Source organism: Microtus ochrogaster, chromosome 1 (assembly GCF_000317375.1).
Source record: "Microtus ochrogaster isolate Prairie Vole_2 chromosome 1, MicOch1.0, whole genome shotgun sequence".
In the NCBI taxonomy this organism is placed as follows: domain Eukaryota; kingdom Metazoa; phylum Chordata; class Mammalia; order Rodentia; family Cricetidae; genus Microtus; species Microtus ochrogaster.
The window spans coordinates 75445677-75464670 of record NC_022009.1 but is presented as its reverse complement, the minus strand read 5'-3'; the positions used below and the strand labels follow the sequence as shown (position 1 = coordinate 75464670).

Here is an 18994-nt window from a genome sequence, read left to right as displayed (position 1 = left end):
ACTGAAATTAAAGTTTAGTTCAGTCAGAATTCTACACAGAGGAATAATGAGATGGAAAAAAATCTGAAGAAACACTTAAAAGATAGAGAAAAATGAATGGAAAGACCAGTGTGTGTCTAATGAGGCTTCCAGAAGGTGCTATGAGTAAAAGAATAAGCTGCAGTATTTGAATGTTAAAAGTTTGCAAAAATGGAAGTACTGAGATAAAAAGAAAAAATTATAAGGAGGGTAGATGCAATTAAAGTTGTCTGTAGATAAATTGTAAAACCACATCACTGGGATTAAAGGCATGCACCACCTGGTTTCTGTGGCAACTAGTGTGACTTCTGGGATTAAAGGTGTATGCTACCATTACCTGACTGTAAGGTTGACCAGTGTGGCTGTTTTACTCTCCCTATCCCCAGGCAAGCTTTATTTATTAAAATACAATTAAAATGCCACTAGAGCCAAGAAAAATTTTGAGCTGCTCATTCTCCTGCCTCTACCCCCAGAGTGCTAGGCTTGCAGGCATAGACCACCAAGCCTGGATACAAGGAATATTTTCTTAATATATGGCTGTTGGAAAACTTACAGTACTTAGAATGCAGCCTAGTGGTTGGTGTCAGGGCTGGGAGGAATAAGGTGAAAGATAAGTGTTCAGTGTCAAACAGTTCTACTACAGTTGAGGCAGCACTTTCTGTCAGGCCTTCCCTAGAGAATTTTGTGAAATTAACGTCATTGTCTGTATGTTTTGGAGATGGGAACCAAAGCCAGAGAGCTCAACACGGAGACAGCCTCTTGCAGCTGTATCATGTACTTCTTAAACGGCACACTTAATAACAAGTATCTTTAGCAAATGCATTTGTCATGATTTCCCATTTTGCATTGCTGTATGTTCACAGATATATGTTATTTAGTTCATGACTGACAAAATGGCTGATGGAACCAAATATTAATTCTATCCTTTGGTCTCTCTCCTCTCTATGACACTTGCTCTCTAGACATTGATATATGTTATATTCTCCTGTTCCTTATTGCGTTTCCTCCATCTGTTTCTTTCCCGAGAGTATATCTATTCCTTTTTACATCTTTAATTTCTCGAGGATGCTATTAGCTATAACTAGATACTTCTTTTTTCATTATCTAATTTTCTTAAAAAGAATTCACTTTTTGTTCAAAAAAAAAAAAGAAAAGAGGGAGAGAATGGGAGGAGGAAAGGGCAGGAGGGAAGGAGAAGACTGCAGGCTAAATAAATGCAGCACCCATTGAACAATACAAGCATCAGTTGTACTTGGTCCTGCTCCTACTTTGAAGAACACGATCTCTTTGCTTTTCATCATTGTTGAGATCCCTCCCCTTTGTATTTACTACATAAGGTTACAAGTATCCCAGATCAGATCCTTCCATAGAGGACCCAGTAAAATAATTGTCTTCTGAAATATTGTTCTCAAGACCTGTGCCAATGCATCTTATTCTCTAAGAATTCTGGGAGTTTTGAACAGTGCCCTTCCCAACAGGAAGAACTGTTTTGTGAACCTGTGTGGCACACCTGGGTCTGGTGATGTTAGTGGTGGTGGCGGTGTGGGGACTGAAGGCAAAAGGACAGTGTTGGGGAGAGCACAGAGGCTGCGATGAGGGGGGGGGCAATGGGACAGGACACGGGGATGTGTGTCAGCAAGAATAGCTGCCACGACAGATGGATTAGAACACATGCCACCTTGGTCCTTGTTCCCTGGCCTCTAAGTTTTGGAAGGAATCAGTAGTGCCCCATGACGTGTCCTTTAGGGTCAAAGTCCTGAAACCTGCCAGACTTTACTCTCGCAGCTCTTCTCTGAGGCGGACATTCTGTGAGACTGGCTGGTGGTGGTGTCCTTTTCGGTTCTTCTCTTTGTTACTGCCTCTCTCTTAGAGCAAACCGGTAAACAGCACCTGTCGGTGGTCTGTGCTTCTCATACTATTTAGGGAAAAATAAAAGGAAACCCCTCGTGTGGCTGTGCTGTGGATAGTTTGCCATTTTTCCATCACAGTGTGATTGAAGTCATTTGTATAGCATTGTAGTATTATAAATTAATGACAGCGGGTAATTCAGGAAATGGTGCTGACCAAAAATAACACAGCTTAAAGATCATCCTGGACGGATTTGTTGTTTTCACCCCACTATTTAAACTCACTTTTAGATCGAGTCCAGGTTTGTTGTTGTTGTTTTGTTTTGTTTTAAATTAAGTCCCCTTGAGAGGTTACATTTTCTGTTGTTGGTACAGGGGAGGTGCCTTTGTGTGTTTCTCTTGGTTTGGAATGTTGGAGGAAGAAGGGGGGTGCACGCCAGCATCTTCACATTAGTTCCCTTTTTGCAGTTCTTGCCTGAGAGCTGAGGAAATTATATATGGAATAAGCATCATCTTCTGCCTATCCTGCTGTGATAATGTCACTGTAATTGAGATAAAAAAAAAAGAAAAGCATAATTTTGCCACTCACTAGATTCCTTTTCGTTGGTCAAAGTGTCTTGTATCCTAAGAAATTCTCAGAAAATAATGCCATTTTCAGTTTCTGTATTATGTCATAATAAGAACATAACTGATTTTTTAGTGCAGTCCTCTTTGTTGCCTTGATTTCAAGAAAAATCCTATGTTTAAAAATTCTTGAATGCCTATGTCTTAAGAATTGTCACTAGGCCTCTAATATTTGGTAGGTCATTATCTATAGGCCTTGTAAAGTTGAATAAGAATAAAGTTCTACTTTGATTTCATTGCCCACTGTCTATTTCAAGATGAAGTATCGGCAGAGAAGTGTGTTCCAGACAGCCAGGGCTGGAGGATGGGGTGCCATGGCTAGAAGCTTGCTTCTTGCTGTTAATTCTCTCCCAGTAGATTCTCCAATTCCCAGACACTGGAAGACTCTAGTGCTCATGCTGGGAACGTGTTACTCAGGGATCATTTCTAGTTTCTATCAATTTTGGGTGGCTAGTAAAAAACATATACCGTGAGCCCAAGCTTGCCGAAGCTCATTCTCATCTTGCACAGCGTGGTAGCGTGGGTCCTTGCCTTCTTGCCGTAACTGGAGTGCCTCTCCTTTGTTTTAGGGTTAGCAGTTTCCCTCCAGCTGCTGCACGGAGACATTGAACAAATCCGAAGAGAATACTCTTCAGTGTTCTCTCATGGGGTGTCCATAACGCGGAAGCTGGGTTTCTCTAACATCATCATGCCAGGTAGGTGGCTTGGTGCCCGAAATGGTGAAGTTTGCATATGTTCTCCTCTGGTTTGGACATGTGGGAAAATTTTAGACTGTCATTTTTGAAAAGTTTATATGGTCCATGTGGGGAAACGAAGTGGGATATGTGATGATGAACAAATTAAAAATTATTAATTTAAAATTAAATGAAAAATTAAGTAGCTCTGGGGGCCATGGCTGCATCTCGCATATGACTATGGTGACAAGAACAGCTGAGGTCATCCAGTGTTTTCTCTCTTTGTGGAGAAGATTAGGTCATATTAGGTGACGTCCTCAGAGGGCTGCTTTTGTTTCTTAACATGGAGGAAAATATAATCGCAAAACATGAGGAGTTATATATAGGTGATCAAAATATTATTAGAAATTATTTTTAAAGAAGCCATTCTCAGTGAAGGCCAACTTGCTTCCGTGAGTACCTTTTATGTCTATAAACAAGTTTTATAAGGTGCGGAAGGGGACGGGCACATCTGAACAGTAGCCCGGGGTGATGATCAGAGGGTGTGCTTATCAAACTGTAATATCTCTATTTCTTCATCTAAGAGATTGTTTTCAGTGCCTCTTTAAAATTAAACCCTTTCTTTTAATATAGTATAAGAATATATTACATATTGAGTGGTTTTTTTTTACTTTATCTATTTTTCTCTGTTTTATTATTCATACAGTGGGGTCTTCAGAGCTAATGATTTCAGCTCCCCCCCCCCCAAGTTATTGCTCTCCTCAGTGCGGATAGTAGGCACCTGCCACAACTCGGGGGACCAAACCCACCACCCAGCTCTGAGGCCCAGTGGTAGAATGGCTTAGAAAGGCCCCAAACTGCTCCGCGTTGCCCAGTGTACCCTGTGATCTCTTGATTGCAATGCATGCATGCAGGACAGGCTGGAGGACAGTTGGAAGGTTTTCTGAGATGACCTGGCCTGGTCCGCCGAAGCATGTTGCGGAACTGTTGTGGAAAATGACTGTTTATAGACCTGTTTACTTGGTGACATGCTATTCCGTGGCTCTTGTAGCCACTCATTATTTCCTCTAGTTGCTATAAATAACTGGTATTTCCTCTTTAACAAAAAAGAAAAACATTCGTCCCACTGGGAAGCTAATTTATCGGCAAATCTAATATAAAAAACATATTTAGAGCAGAGTGTGGCCAGCTGCTAGGAGAATTCCTCATCTTAGTCCCTGGGCAGTTTCACTTAGGAATGGAAAAGTATAAAGCAAGGTGGCATTTCTCTGGCTCAAGAATCGTCTGGGTGGTTCTGGGCTCATATGGCTTTGGTCTGGTTTTAATAATGGAAGGAGCTGGAAAAATAAGGCTTGCCTCTGTCCCTTCCTGTCAGTACTCTGTAATGTATGGTTCATGGTGTCCAAGAAAACAGTCCCTTCAGACACGCGCAGATCTGCATAGCATCAGGCAGCAAGAAAACCTTTTCAAAAGCATTTAAGTCTTTGTTGTTGTTGTTGTTATCTTCATTGACTTCTTGATTTTCCAAATAAGGTAGAGATAAAAAGATATATGCGTGTGCCTAAACATCCGAGAACAGCTTTCAGACTGCCGGGGATTTTCACAGCGAGAAAGCGGCCATTGCTCCACCGTCCGTTGTTGTTTTAGACTAGCCAGTTCATTCCTAACAGCGGCTTAATGAGAACATGAGGTGAAGGCGCCGGGGAGAAAATAATTCATGAACAACGTTTCCACTCACAGAGCCCTGTGGACAGTCCACACGCAGGACTCCTCCCACCTCATTTTCTAGACAGGCCTTCAAAGTTCATTTGCATCCGGTGTGCTGATGGGGTCAGGGCAGGTAAGGCACATCTCCTACCAAGAGGATCAGGCTCATTAGCACAGATACCCTCTGTAAACCAGTGCCCTGTGCCCTTGACAGACAGAAGCAGACACTGAACTCCTTTTCAGGTTTAGGTTCACAGGATATAACCAGAGCCTCCTTTTGAAACTGAAAACCTGGAAGCAGTTCTTCTCTTGGCTTTGCGATTATGCAAGACAATCATTTATCACCTGATATTGAGGAGGAGGAGGAAGAGGAGGAGGAGGGGGCACAGTCTTTGTGCTTTCAAGTCTGTGGGTCAGTTATTCACTGTCTATTTTTTATAAGTATTGTTATTACTGTTAATTATTTTAGTATACCAATTTCCATTTACAAAAGAATCATTTTCTCAGATGCCTTATCACTGTGGCATGCAGACCAAATGCTGTCTCTGAGAGGAGTTTCATGCTGTGGTCTCTGAGGGAGGACAGCAACATATTTAAATCTCTGCTCTCCCCCAGAAATGTAGAGGGAATCCATATGTAATTTTAAATAACGAGTAGCCACTGTTTAAGAAGAAAAATGAAGGGGTTAGATTAATTGTAACAGCATATGTTATTTAACTCAGTGCATCTCAAAGTATTGCCTTGATTGGTGATCCATCGAAACTTTTCTAATGAGTTGTTCACACTGTTTTCCAGTTTCAGTCTTTGAAAGCTGCTGAGTATTGGACACTCACGGCACATCTGTCAATAGCCAGGTCACATTTCAGCTGCTCCGTTGCCACATGGCAGCAGTAACTATATTGGACAGCCTGTCCCTAAATATCTTAACAGACCCTATGCAAACCAGGCCCAGGACATTCTGAGTATGAGGAAGGTCTGAGTTCCACCAGACGTCTTGGACCAAAGTTGACTTATGTGTCTAGAAGGTCATGAAAGGCTGACTCTGCCCCACACCCCTTAAGAGCCCATTCTTCCTCCAGGTTAATATTCTGGGTAGATCTTTCTTTGTCTCCTTCCTGTTCCCTCTGCACCATCTTCCAGCTTGTGCCCTGTCCCTGAAGATGTGCTCACAGAATAATTGGTTAAACATACTTTCGGTTAGTACGTCATTTGTACGTTCTGTAGCTTTTTGTGAATCTTTGAGGCTTCTAACCCTCAAAAGAGTTAAAGTTAATGGCCAGGGTGACAGGAGGAGCCAGGAGCTGAGATCCGGAGACAATTTGGATACTGAACTCAAGATTTATTTAAATTTATTTTCCAAATAACTTGTGGCTTATAGGTCTCGGAGAAGAATATAATAAATATGTTTCCCTCGTGTCTTTTTAAAGGAATTTCATTCTTTTAAGTGTAGGTACTTACACTTAAATTACTATGCTTTAGTACTTACTGGTAAAGAAGCGTGTTAACAGATGGAATTAATCCTGCAGTAATCCTCATTTTAGAGAGAGTAGATTCGAGCTAGTATGATATGATTTAATCTTCCTTAAAAATATGCCCTACTTGGTCAGGATTCCTCGTGCCTCTAATCCCAGCTACTTGAAGCCTGAGGAAGGAAGATCAGAGATTGAGGGCCTGCCTAAGCTTGTAAAAATATTTTCTAAATTTAACTACAGTTCACTGAGCTTTGGTCAGACCTGTAATGGTTGTCCATCACACAGGGGTCATCGCTGATCTCAGATCTGACCCCCTGGTTACATGGAGGGATGGTACACTCTCAGTAAGAGGGCGCCGGTGACTAGAGAGATATGGGGCTTCCTTCCAGCTTCAGAACAGACTAGACATGGACATACTTCACAGAGCAGTATTTCAAGGCTAGTCTGACCAATGCAGAATGAATACCTTTCTTGCTGAAGTCTAATGACAACAGCAGAATTCTCTATTGAGAGAGTTATTGATCATGCCTCAAACATGCATCAGAATCTCTACACTTCAGCTTCATTGATAAATTGGAATGGGGCGTGCCTTCCTATAAATGCAAAAGTTCTAACTGGACATTCAAGTGCTTTGCAAGGAACCCCACTCATAGCAGGCATTCAGAAAAGCGAACTGTTGCTGCTCATATTGCGGGGGCTACTACTGCAGTGGGATTCCCCTGTCTAAAACTATCAAGACAGGGAGTGTTTGAGACCTCAGAGGTATTTTAGAAATTTTAAATTTTTCCATAGGACTGGGAGTGATGGCACATGCCTTTAAGCCAGCGCTTGGGAGGAGGCAGAAGCAGGCAGATCTCTGAGTTTGAGGCCAGCCTGGTCTACATGGTGAGACCCTGTCCCAAAAAATAGGGGAAAAAAAAAGATTAAGAAAAAAAGACAGAAACAAGAGAAAATTTTATGTGAAATGTATAGATTTAGCATCCCTCCAGTAGAAATCTGGAATGCGCCAAGCGTTGGTGGGCATGCTTTTAGTCCTCTCCAGTTGCCGTCATTAGTTACCTCAGTGCATGGAAAATTCGAAGCCATTCGCAGATTTTTCTCTTCCTAACTGAGGGATAGTTTTTCTCTAACTCCATAAACTTTAAATGCACAGATAAAGAGCTGGACTGGCCCTGCTATGGCTCCGTACAATGGTTACACGATTGGGCCTACGTGCATTTTGTGCCCATGTCCTGAGCCATCACAGGGCAGCATCAAGGGTTCAGGGTGTATCCTGTGACGGAGGCTATCCTTGCTCATCAGGTCAGGTCATCAGTCATCCTGTTGACTGCATCCACTGGAGGGCTTTCGCTCTGTTCCCCCTGATGTGACCTTATCATCATCTTGCCTGCAACGTTTTGAGAAATCTTAAGGCGTGCGCAGGCTTCCTAGCCAGGAGGCTAGCTAATGAGGAGCGTGTCACACACATCAAATTCGCAGAGTAATGAACCTGAGGCATGTGTGGTGTTAGAAACATTGTCACAAAAATAGCTCCTCACACTGGCACTGTGACTCCATTTTTTACTTTGTGGTTTGTCTCATCATTACCCAAGATGCTTTCCTAACACAGTTGGGCTGATCAGTTTTTTTCCCAGAGTCCTCAAAGACATGGATTTTAATTAGCACTCATCTCATTTCAACTTTCTCCTTCTGCATATTTTGGCAAAATGTGGCACCTTGTGGTACTGGAACATAGCAAGCTGCAAAATTCCTGGGGAGCGGCATCTGTAGAATGCCATCAGAAGGACTGTTCATCTCGTCGTGGGTTCTCTTTGCAGAGGAATCTTGTTTAATCTAAGGGATCTGCAAAAGATGAGGGGAGGGTGTCACAGAAATGGGAACAGTCGAGGAGCAGAACATTAAAGCACTTGTATGAGGTTCCCCCCCATTTTTGTAGAGTTTTTGTTCAGTGAAAGTGTCAAACAATTATAATATATTTTGGTCACATTCATCTGTTACTACTTTCCTCTTACTCCCTCTAGTGTCCCTACCCTGTTCCCTCCTGATTTCATGTTCATTAATTAATAACCTCATGAATCCAGTTCATGCTGCCCATATACACATGGGTGTGGGGTCATCCACTGGGGAATGAGCAACCTACCAGGAGCCACAAGGGAAGTGACCCTTCTTCTCTGACAGCTTCGCCTGCTGACAGCTCTTCCAGTGCAACAAGGAGAAGCCCCCATCCATGTTGGCATTTTGACCTCTTTGGCCTGCTAACGTCTAAATGTACTATAATCCAGTTCTTTTATAAGTCACAGAGACAGCACTATAGCAAAGATATCATAGCGGCCAGCAAGATGGCTCAGAGGTTAAAAGTGCTTATATGAAGGCCAATGACCTGAACTCCATCTTTAGGATCCATTAAAGGTAGAAGGACAGAACTCATCCAAAAAATTGTCCTCTGAACTCCACGTGTTCAGCATGGCATGTCCCCACCCGAATGATGATGATGATGATGATGATGATGATGATGATGATGATGATGATGATGAAGTTTTTAAAGGATCCTGACTAACACTTTCTTCTCTTTACCTCTACCTTTACTTCATGACACAGAAACCAGAGTCCCAGCAGTTTTTATTTCCCTATCTAGAATCAGAGAATAACAGTGGCAGAGGGGACTAGAGCCTTGATCTCCTTATTCTGATTGTCATTGGACCCTAACAATATTAGACATGTTCGAAGTCAGCATTTCTCTAATACTAAAGGGATGGAAGAATCCAGGTATCATGAATTCAGCTGACTTTGAGAACTGACTTGAGGATCTAATGCCTTTATTGCCTTGCTCCTTTGATGAAATGGACTGCTCTGCTTTGTTCTCATGAGGGCCCTCTTACTGCCTGCTTAAATTCTTCCTGCTCCTCTGTCCCCAGTGAGTGCTGTCTGCCTCTCTTTCCATCACAACACTTACCACCAGTAACTATGCTTTACATTTTACTCATTATTAGAGAGTTGACTCACGGGGCTAGGGACAGGACTCTGTAGCCAAATTCCAAATTCTGTAGCCTAAGGAATTCAGTTCTCCAACACCCACATAAAAGCCAGGCTCGGTGGCAGGCATGTGCAACCCCAGCACTAGGGTTTGGGGACAGGAGGACATGCTGGGCAGTCTTGGTAGCTAAACCACAGCTTTGGGCTCAGTGGGACACCCAATTTCAAAAATCAGATGGCGTTTCATAGAAGAAGATACCTAGCATCAATGCCTGGCTTCTAAGCATGTGCACACAGACACAAGCATGAGTTTGCTGCACACAACGTACATACAAAAACCTCACTATCTACGGAACTTCCCACTCTGCTCACTGTGGCATTTCCTGGGTCTAGGATAGTGTGTCTGTACGGAGGAGCGCTCGCAGAGCTCAGTGGATAGTGGGAAGAGACTTGTGTGATGTGGGCAGCACGTCCCCTGACCACCCATCCTCTGCGCCTACCCTACAGACACGGAGCAAACCTTCCAGGCCTCCCTCATCCCTCGTCTTGCTGAAGTTGGAGTGTCTCTGGCCTTCCAGTAGAGGACATCAGAAAGCACCCAATCATTTTTCTTTTTCCAGGACAGTAAATGCTTCTATGGATTGGAAAGGCAGACCAACTCTATGAGAAATTCTCAGGGGAAAACCCCTGTCTGTCAGCCTGTGGTTCATGGTTCATAGGTTCATTTACCTACTTCGCATAGCCAGGAATCTGTTAACTAACATCTTTTAAGCACCTTCTTTTGAATGTTGTTATCTTATTTGACAAATCCCATTAGTGTGAAAATCGCTGAAATGACCTTCCACACACGCATTGAACAGACGTGTGCACTGCACACTAGCATCCTAGCTCTCTCTGTCAAGTCTCTTGATTCAGAGAGAAATCACTTCCTTTGTTAACTCTGTGATGGAGTTTCTAAAATAAATATCATTAAAGTAGAGTTTGCATGTGTAGAGAAAAGGTTATATATAGCTGGCCCTCTGTATCCACAGCTAACATTCCTCAGCTTCAGTAACCTAAGACTGAAAGCATCTTGGATGGACAGACCTTTCTCTTTGCTCTTCATTGTTCTCTAAACAATTCAGTATAGCACCCATGTACATAGCATTGGATAGCAGTGAGACAGACATGGTTTCAGCTGTGTTAGAAGATGTGTGTCAGTTCTACACAAATAATTACACAAGACCAGAGCTTGTGGACCAGTCTGGTTTTGAACTCACAGAGATCCTCCTGCTTCTGCATCCCAAGTACTCAGATTAAAGGTGTGCACCATCACCCCCAGCTAATGTGTTGAAAAATGTTGCTTTTCTCCAGTATTTGTAAATTGATTGTTTTGTGAAATTGAGCTGTGTGAAAATTCTAAACTTCATGAGACCTCTCTACCATCTGTTCCACAAATGGATGTTTTATGTGCTCTTCTAAAGGGCAGTTAAGGGTTAATGCTTTGTAGACCTTTCATGCTTCCTCTGCTTTCTGCCTGCCTGTGTTCTGGTCAGCATGGGGACTAGCATAAGCAATTGTCTGTGTGCAGGACTAGACATGTCCTATCTGCCCCCGGAGAGCTAGAGCAGCAGCTTTAGCCAGAGAATTTGACAAAACTCCCAGCTGCATATACTGTGTGGCTATTTTTTTCTTCTGGTGATTTGCTTCCTTAGAGGAAGTTTTTTTAATTAAAAAAGGAAATTGCATTTTATTCATCAAATCTTTGAAAGTTCTGTAACGTAAGCTGAGGTGCCAACCTTGCCCATCCGAGTCTCCGAAATGATGCTATGCCGACCAATCCACTCTCAGTCCATTCTTCAAAGTGTGCTAGTTGGCTTCAGTTTGTGTTTCTTGGAGTAAAAAGAAAGGGGTAATATTAGCAGACACTGCTAACAGTAAAAATACAGATGATTTTTGTGTATCTTGAGAAAGTTTGAATCTAGACTCTTTTTTATTTGTTTTACAGTTTGATGCTCTGAAATACTAAGTTGGGTTTATGTGTGTGACTGAACTGTTCTACATCTGTTCAGAAAGCACTAATATGGATTCTTTCAACAGTGAGATAATTTTGTCCATGGACTTTGGGAAGGATTTATGTAATTATACTCATTGCAGGGCCTGCCATTTCATTCCGCTTAGGTGTTTCTTCTCTCTAAAGGGCTATGTGTCTATAAAATAATAATGCAGGCTTCCGTGAGTTACCTCTGCTGGGCTGTTGTTTTGCAGTCACACCTCATAAATGGAATGAAGGAAATACTGGGGAATGATGAGACAGACGACAACGGCCTCTTACACAGCCGCCCTGATTGTTTCCTAAGTGCACACTTGCTACACACTGCAGCCTGGATGCGGCTAATGCTGGCGGTGTCCTCCTCCAGGACTGGCAGCGGGGGCGGAGACCGTTTGACTAAAGTGTGAATGTGCTGAGGCTTTTATGTTCGTCATGTAACCATGCCACATATTTTTATAAACTAAAGTTTCGCTTGATAGAGTATTCCATGTCCTCATGTATGTAACGTGTTTTTACTCTTTCCAATAGGTGAAATGAGGAATGATTTATATATCACCATAGAAAGGGGAGAATTTGAGAAAGGAGGAAAGAGTGTGGCCAGAAACGTGGAAGTTACGATGTTCATTGTGGACAGTAATGGACAGCCCTTAAAGGTATGTTCACCCTAGACGGCCTTTGGTGTGGCGGTTTAACCCTTGCTCTGGCTGCCTTTCCAACTGTGATCATTTCGGGGAGTTTGGTACTATTTGTTTGTTGAGGAAGTAATAACAGACCCACTCTTGGTAGAAGTGTTTTCTGTGAACCCAGCTTGGTGGAGAAGTATGTTTTCCTGTTCTTATAAAGCAGTGGTTCTCAACCTTTTTAATGCTGTGGTCCTGTAATACGGTTCCTTATAGTGCAGTACTCCAACCATAAAATTATTTTTGCTACTTCATAACTGTGATTTTTCTACTGTTATGAATCATAATGTCAATATCTGTGTTTTCCAATTGGTCTCAGGCAACCCCTGTGAAAGGGCCGTGACCCATAGGTTGAGAACCACTGTTCTAAAGGCTGAACTGGGCATTCATGGTCACCCACTGGGTCATAGAAGAGTCTCTAACCTCAGGGGACTCGGGACTTGGTTCCTTAGAGTCGAATTCTCACGTCATCAGGGCCTACCCTTGGCACCAGAGGCCTTGGGCGACAGGCTCAGAATCAAACCGTCACCTCACTAGGCAGACCAAATGCGGGGACAACACACTGAGATGGGGGGGCGGGGGTAATGTCCAGTGCAATGCTTCCTGGGTAGCAGGCAGACGGTAGCGAATGCTCTGCCTCTGGCAGCCTTAAGGGAAGCTGACTTTACCTCACTTGCTTCTTTCTTAGGATTTTATCTCCTTTGGCTCTGGAGAGCCACCTGCTACGGAGTATCACTCCTTCGTGCTTTATCATAACAACAGCCCCCGGTGGTCGGAGCTGCTGAAACTTCCCATTCCTGTGGATAAGTTCCGGGGCTCCCACATCCGCTTTGAGTTCCGGCATTGTTCGAGTAAGTGTGGGAGTGGCCCCCGCACTACCGGCCCCTGCAGCTCTGTGGGCTCCAGACTGGTCCTGTGCTTGAAGTGGGCAGATCTGAAGAAAGGGCAACAAAGGAGGGGGAAAAGCAAGCAAGCAGTGGGCGTCCTGGAAGTGAGGGGGCCTACTCCTGGAGAAACTAGGACAGAAAAGGAGGAAAAGAAGGGGGAGAGTTTAAAATCACAGAAAGCCCAGAGATTCTCTGTAATTTGGCTGTTCTCATTAAAAATCCGGTTCCTCATGTACAACCTAGAGAATCTGAACAGAAGGGGGAGACACAGCATCAGACAAACTATGCCTGTCTGGTGGGTTTGGGCAATCCTGACCTTCAGGAAGCTGACTCAGCTCCGAGAAGCCCACTTGGAATTTTCTGGGCGTGGGAGGCTACCGGAAGACATTGGTGAAGCTCAGGTTTCTGTTGACTTGTGTCTGTATCACATACCGTTCTGGGTGATGGTAAAATGACATATAATGTCAGCAGGGAGAGACTGCAGATAGAACAGTTATCTCGTTCTACAGATTTAAAGAGCTCAGAACAGAACCGTGCTGCTTGTCCCTGTGGACGTTATTGGTCACATTTTCAGTTCTATGTCACCTCTTTCGCTCCCTTTACCAGCTTCTCAAGCCCATTTTCTGCCCCCACCAGCTCTAGAGCAGGGGTCTTCTGATAGGTCCTGTGCCTCAGAACTGTACGCACGACCAGATTGGAAAGGTTCTAGCGAATCTTGCTTTGGGAGCAAAATAACAAGAGAATCAGAAGGATCCCATCACTAGCGATACAGTGGTCCCTTCTTCCAGTTATCAGGGAAGGAGGGCATTACCAAGAGATGTGATGACCTCATCTGATTGGTCCTGCTCTTCACCTGAGCTTCAGACCTATGACATGTTTTTCAGAATGGACTCTGAAGTCTCTGCAGATCGGGTTTATGAGGGTGTTTAAAGGTGCAGGGAGATGAGGAGCGAGTTCTTGAGTTCTGAATTTTCAGGGGAGTCCCAGGGAAGTACTCAAGTGGGGTGGGGGAGTGGGGGACAGACCTGGGGTGGTGCTGTTATGCCGCTCTATCTCCCAGGCTTCTTACATGGGACCTGTCATTAGCTTTGAGTTCCAAAATAAGAGAACCAGAGGGAAACAAAGGAGAAAGCGCAGGGCATTCAGAGACCTTGATAGCGGTGGTCATTATAGTGCACAGCCTGGAAAGCAGAACAAAGGCTGCTTTAGTCAGATCTGCTCAGTTGCTGGCCTCTCATCCTTGTACTTAAAACACGGCTCGTTGTTGCTGTTGTTGTTTTACTTCAGAAGAACTAGTTCCAAGAAAAAGAAAAAATCCCCATAATCCCACAGACTGCAGTGAAGTAATTTCATCACACGAGCCCCAGGCATTCCTGTGCACATGTGTATTCTCGCAATAATATTATCTATTCATAAAGATGAATTATTTTTTTTTATAAAATTGAACACCTACTGTGTTCCAACCACTTTAAGAGGTGCTGGAACCACATCCCTGCACACAGCAAGGTTCCTCCTCTCACCAGCACCAGGCAGATGCCCAATGGGTAAGACTGTGCTCGCCCCTTATCTGCAGGTTTGCTTCCCATGCTTTCAGTTAAGTTTTAAATTGCATGCTTTTCTGGGTAGCTTGGAGAAGTCTTGCGCTGTCCTGCTCTGTCCAGCCTGAGTTATAAACCGTTTCTTTGGCCTGTGTATCTGTGCCGTGTACAGTGCCTATTAGTCACGACGTCAGTTATCCCAGCAACTGCTGAGCTGTCACAGTGTTACAGATTTTATTTTATTTTATTTTATTTTATTACTGACAATCCCTACAAGTTAGCATGGTGATTCTGGGGATGCGTAAATGTCAGTAAGTTACTTCTTTAATATGAAAAGAAAGGTGGAAAATTTGCGGTTAGTAAGGAAAAAAATCACATATGGAAGTTGATAACATCTATGTCTCCGTTTTTAACTTACTGTGCTAAGTTATAAAGATTACCGTGGGTCCATATGTATCGGGAAAACCATATATTTCATATAATTTCATTTAATGAAGTGGGTAGACAATTGGAACCATCTGTTTGGGGTGGGTGGCAGAAATCAAACTTTACATAGTAGACATTTTACACCCACGACACATCCAAGGTGTGGATGGGAAATGAATGAAATCTGGGTTGGAAACGTAAACTAGGAAATAAGAGCTTGAAGGTTAGTCGTCCGTTGTAGATATTTAATAGGCAGTACCTGCGGCAAGGCTCTCCCTGATCTGTAACATTTGATAATTCCCATGGCAACTCTTCCAGCCTTTAAGCACAAACATGACTGTATAGAACGTCAGCTTAGGCAAAGATGCCCATTTCAGCTGCTGATCCAGCATAGTCCGGCTCCCACACAGCATCCGTCTGATGTCTTTAAAGGCAGGAGACTGGGTGAAGTTCTTGAGTAGTAAATTTGATAGCCAGGGAAGTCCCAGAATGGATCTGTCTCTTTAGGGCACATTTACATCTGGGAAGTGAGTGGCTGTTTAACGACCTTGAGAAGGACTAGACCAGGGGTTGAAGGACAGTCAAGGAATCTAGATGGCTAAAGGAAAGTGCTTTTTCCAAGAGAGAATTGGTCGGATATGTCAGCTGATGAGCTAGAGGGCACTGAGATTAAAATCTTTTTGCTGAAAGTCTTAGGGACTAGGCCTCTTGGTGCAGAAACAAGATCTCCTAGTTCTTCCTGGCGGCCCCTTTTACCCATTTCTTCTGATCTGTCTCCAGTTCTTTGTGGCCCTGCCTACCCACAGAGTCTGTCTACCAGGGATCCAAAGCAGCCACCCTAGGCTGGGGCTCAGTTGAGTATCGTTTAACCCTTATCTGAAGCTTCCCCTTGTAGTAAGTGATAAGTAACAGTAAGGTCCCCAACAATGTACAGAGCGTGAGAGACTTTGGAGCTCTCAATGTTAATTGGAATGTCTTTACCACATTCCTTCCTATTAAGGCTCAGGGCTCTGTTAGGAAGAGGAGGCAGAAGGAACTGGTGGTGGTGGGTACTCCAGGGAGACAGCATCTTCCAGACAGAACAGGCCTGACACACATGCGAACTCAGAGTCTGTGACAGCCCGCAAAAGACCACCCAAGTTCAAGTCAAACAAAATCTCAGCCCTGAAAAGAGGAAGTATCCACAAAGCCCCAACCCTAGCCGAGAAACTATTTGCAATTGATACATGCTGGAAAAAGAAAAAGTCAATTTTCTTCAATGCAGTATCACTGGGTACATCAACACATCTCGAGTCAGGCCCCAAACCCAGGAGTAGTTAGTTGCAACACAAAATGGCCTTTGTGTGTGTGTGGCCGGCACATGTGCCTTTCATTATTTTTTTTTTTTTTTGTCTGATAGGTTCTACTTTTGTTCCTCTGTTTTGCTTTTTGCTTTTTGTCATGTTTCCTGTTGCTGTAGGGGTAGGGAGATAGAGAGCGTCTGGGATGAGTTAGGAGAACATGGTTAAAATATACTGTTTGGAAAGATTAATAAAAATAGAGATATTTTTCTGTCTGCCAAAGATATGATCTGAATATTTAAAAGGTAAGGCACAGATTAGAATAAACTGTCTGATAAAGGCATCCCTGATTAAGGACCGTGATCCAAAATACAGAGAACTCTTAACACACAGTAATAATAAGACAGTGAACATATGCGGATGAGAGCTTGAAGACTTCTCACCAAGGATTTGTGCAGCTAGCTCACATGCACACAGACCAGGGATTTGTGCAGCTAGCACACACGCACACAGATGTTTTATGCCACATCATGTGTTATCATCGAATTTTACATCGAAGTGATAGTCTCGGATGGCCAAACTCCCAGGCACTGGCAGCGCTGCGGAGCAGCCAGGCGCAGACTCACTCACCGATGCTGAGGCCGCAAGCCATGCGCTGGTGTCTCATAAAGGACGCTTAGCCTCGCCACATTCTAGCAGTTTTGCTTCTTTGATTTGAAAACTTATGTCCACCCAAAACCTGTTCACAGCTGTTGAGAACAGATGTTTCCTGATTGCCCAAACTTGGAAACAACCAAGATGTCCTTTGGTGGGTAAATGGATGATTAAACTGTGGTACACACTGACAGCGAAGTAATAGTCTACACTTCAAATATAAGTGGCAGCCCTGTTGATGAGACTTCGCTGGTGTTGCTTTTCTGACATTTCTAGGAGACGCAATGTCACAGCACACTTCCCGTTCTTCCTCTTACAATGTTTCTGCTGCCTCTTGCTCTATGATCCCTACCCTTAAGAATGGGAGTCAGGTTGTAGACATTAACCCTGGGTACAGACAGTCGCTTGTTCTCTGCATTTTGATCTGTTGTGATTCTCTCCAGTGGTCTCCATCTTGCAAAGAGACGTTAAGTACACATAAAGTGTCATCATGCCCATCTAAACGAGACCTGGAAAAGGGTAACACCTGTAGCCATAACATGGGAGAGGAAAACCTCATAGGCCCAACCCTAAAGAACTACAGGCAGCTAGCAAATGCTGAGAGCAAGAGCAAGAGTCTTCCCAAGGGAAGAGGCCCCTAATGCTTCCCTAATACCAAGTATAAGGGAGGGGTTCCAGGTAAGGGTATCAGAAAAGGAAAATTATGTAATTATATTTCAATTTCAAAAAATTAAAGTAGATATTGATCTGTGCGTGTACAAGAAATGTTCAGGTCCATGAAAAGGCCTTAAGTGAACGCCACAGCGTGAACAAAGGCGTTCATAAAGCCAGTCTGAGGAGGCCATGCGCTGTGTGATGTCAGGTGTACAGCAGTTTGGAAAAGGTCGAACTAGGGAGGCAGTGAAATGCTCAGCTGTTTCCATGGGGTAGGGCTAGAAAAACGAGAAACTTCAGTAGGGAAATAGAGAAAGCTGTCCAGCTAAGGAGCCATTGGGTTACCATGCAGTAGCTGACGTGAAACAGTCTAGTGTGTGTGGAATGAACCAGAAGTTAGATTTAACCAGGACAGAGTTACAGTGGACGTGGGGAGGCCAAAGATAAGGCAGCGTGAATGGGGGAGGGGGGACACAGAACTAGGAAGTGGAGAGACGGGAAGATGGGGGAGATACAGGAATGAGCTCCGAGAGGGAGGATTATTGCAGGAAACTCTGAGAGCAATGACCTGGAAAGTCGGGAAGAGCCTTCGGCGAACTTGGGGTATTTTGAGAGGAAGGGATATCAGCCTCTGCAGACGCTTGTTCAGTTCGTTCTGCTCACTGATGCAGACTGAATAGCCAAGGACGGGTAGCCACCGTCTCAGACATCCGTGTCTTATAACACAAGGCTAATTTGAGAAAAGTATTGTTTTGTCTCTCATCTTGACTAAGTTTGCTTGCTATAGAATCTTTATTCTTTGTTTTTCTAATTGAATATTGCAAACTACATATTTTTTAAAAAGATAGTGAAATAAGGTTCAGGAATTCTTTCTGAACCAGTGTTGTGAAGATGAGCTGACTCGGTACTGTGTTGTGGGGACCTCACCCTAGGTACTTCTGCTGTCATTCTGATGAGCTTTTAGAAGCATCGGTCTTTCCCCACTTTCTCTCTAGAGTTGAGATTAATTACTTTGAAAGGAAATCTTTCAAAGCACACATTTAATGAGTTCACATATCCAGGGATGTCCTCCTGTTAGGGGTTGCACATGCCCTTCATCAGATGATGGGGACAGTGTTAGGGAAGAGTGGATGGCTGAAACTCTTGCATAATGGTCGAGATTCCCCAGACATCAAAGTCTGTGTCCCGAAACTGAGCTGTCCTGCTCAACTGTCATGATCCAGTGCTACCTTCATTGTGGAAAGAACAACGCTTCAGCAATCACAGACTCCAGCTTGCTTCCCTTACTGCCCACGTGACCACATGCCCACGTGCCCACATGCCCACACACCAGGGAGAATGCAGTTCAACTCAAAGCTTTTTAGCGCTTGCTCTGTTTTTGGAGAAAAACAGATTGCTAGAAGGGCAGGAATGGCTTGAAAGATCTAGAGCAAGCTGCTTAATGTCCTTGATTTCCATTCTGTTTCCTGTAAATAACAGCTAGCATCCTCGGCATCAGGGTTGTCCTAATGAGGGGTCTGAAAAAGTG

General features: G+C 43.7%; 1 protein-coding gene across 3 annotated transcripts in view; it reads left to right on the top strand.

Moving 5' to 3' along the window:
• The window catches only part of Dock4 (dedicator of cytokinesis 4), a 393633-nt gene that overhangs the window by 231383 nt on the left and 143256 nt on the right, over positions 1 to 18994 (top strand). For all 3 annotated transcript variants that reach the window (XM_013347825.2, XM_026782419.1, XM_026782413.1), the window contains exons 13-15: positions 3059 to 3184; positions 11876 to 12000; positions 12716 to 12878. In XM_013347825.2, coding sequence (XP_013203279.2) covers positions 3059 to 3184; positions 11876 to 12000; positions 12716 to 12878 — 414 coding nt within the window. The remainder of the gene's footprint in view (positions 1 to 3058; positions 3185 to 11875; positions 12001 to 12715; positions 12879 to 18994) is intronic.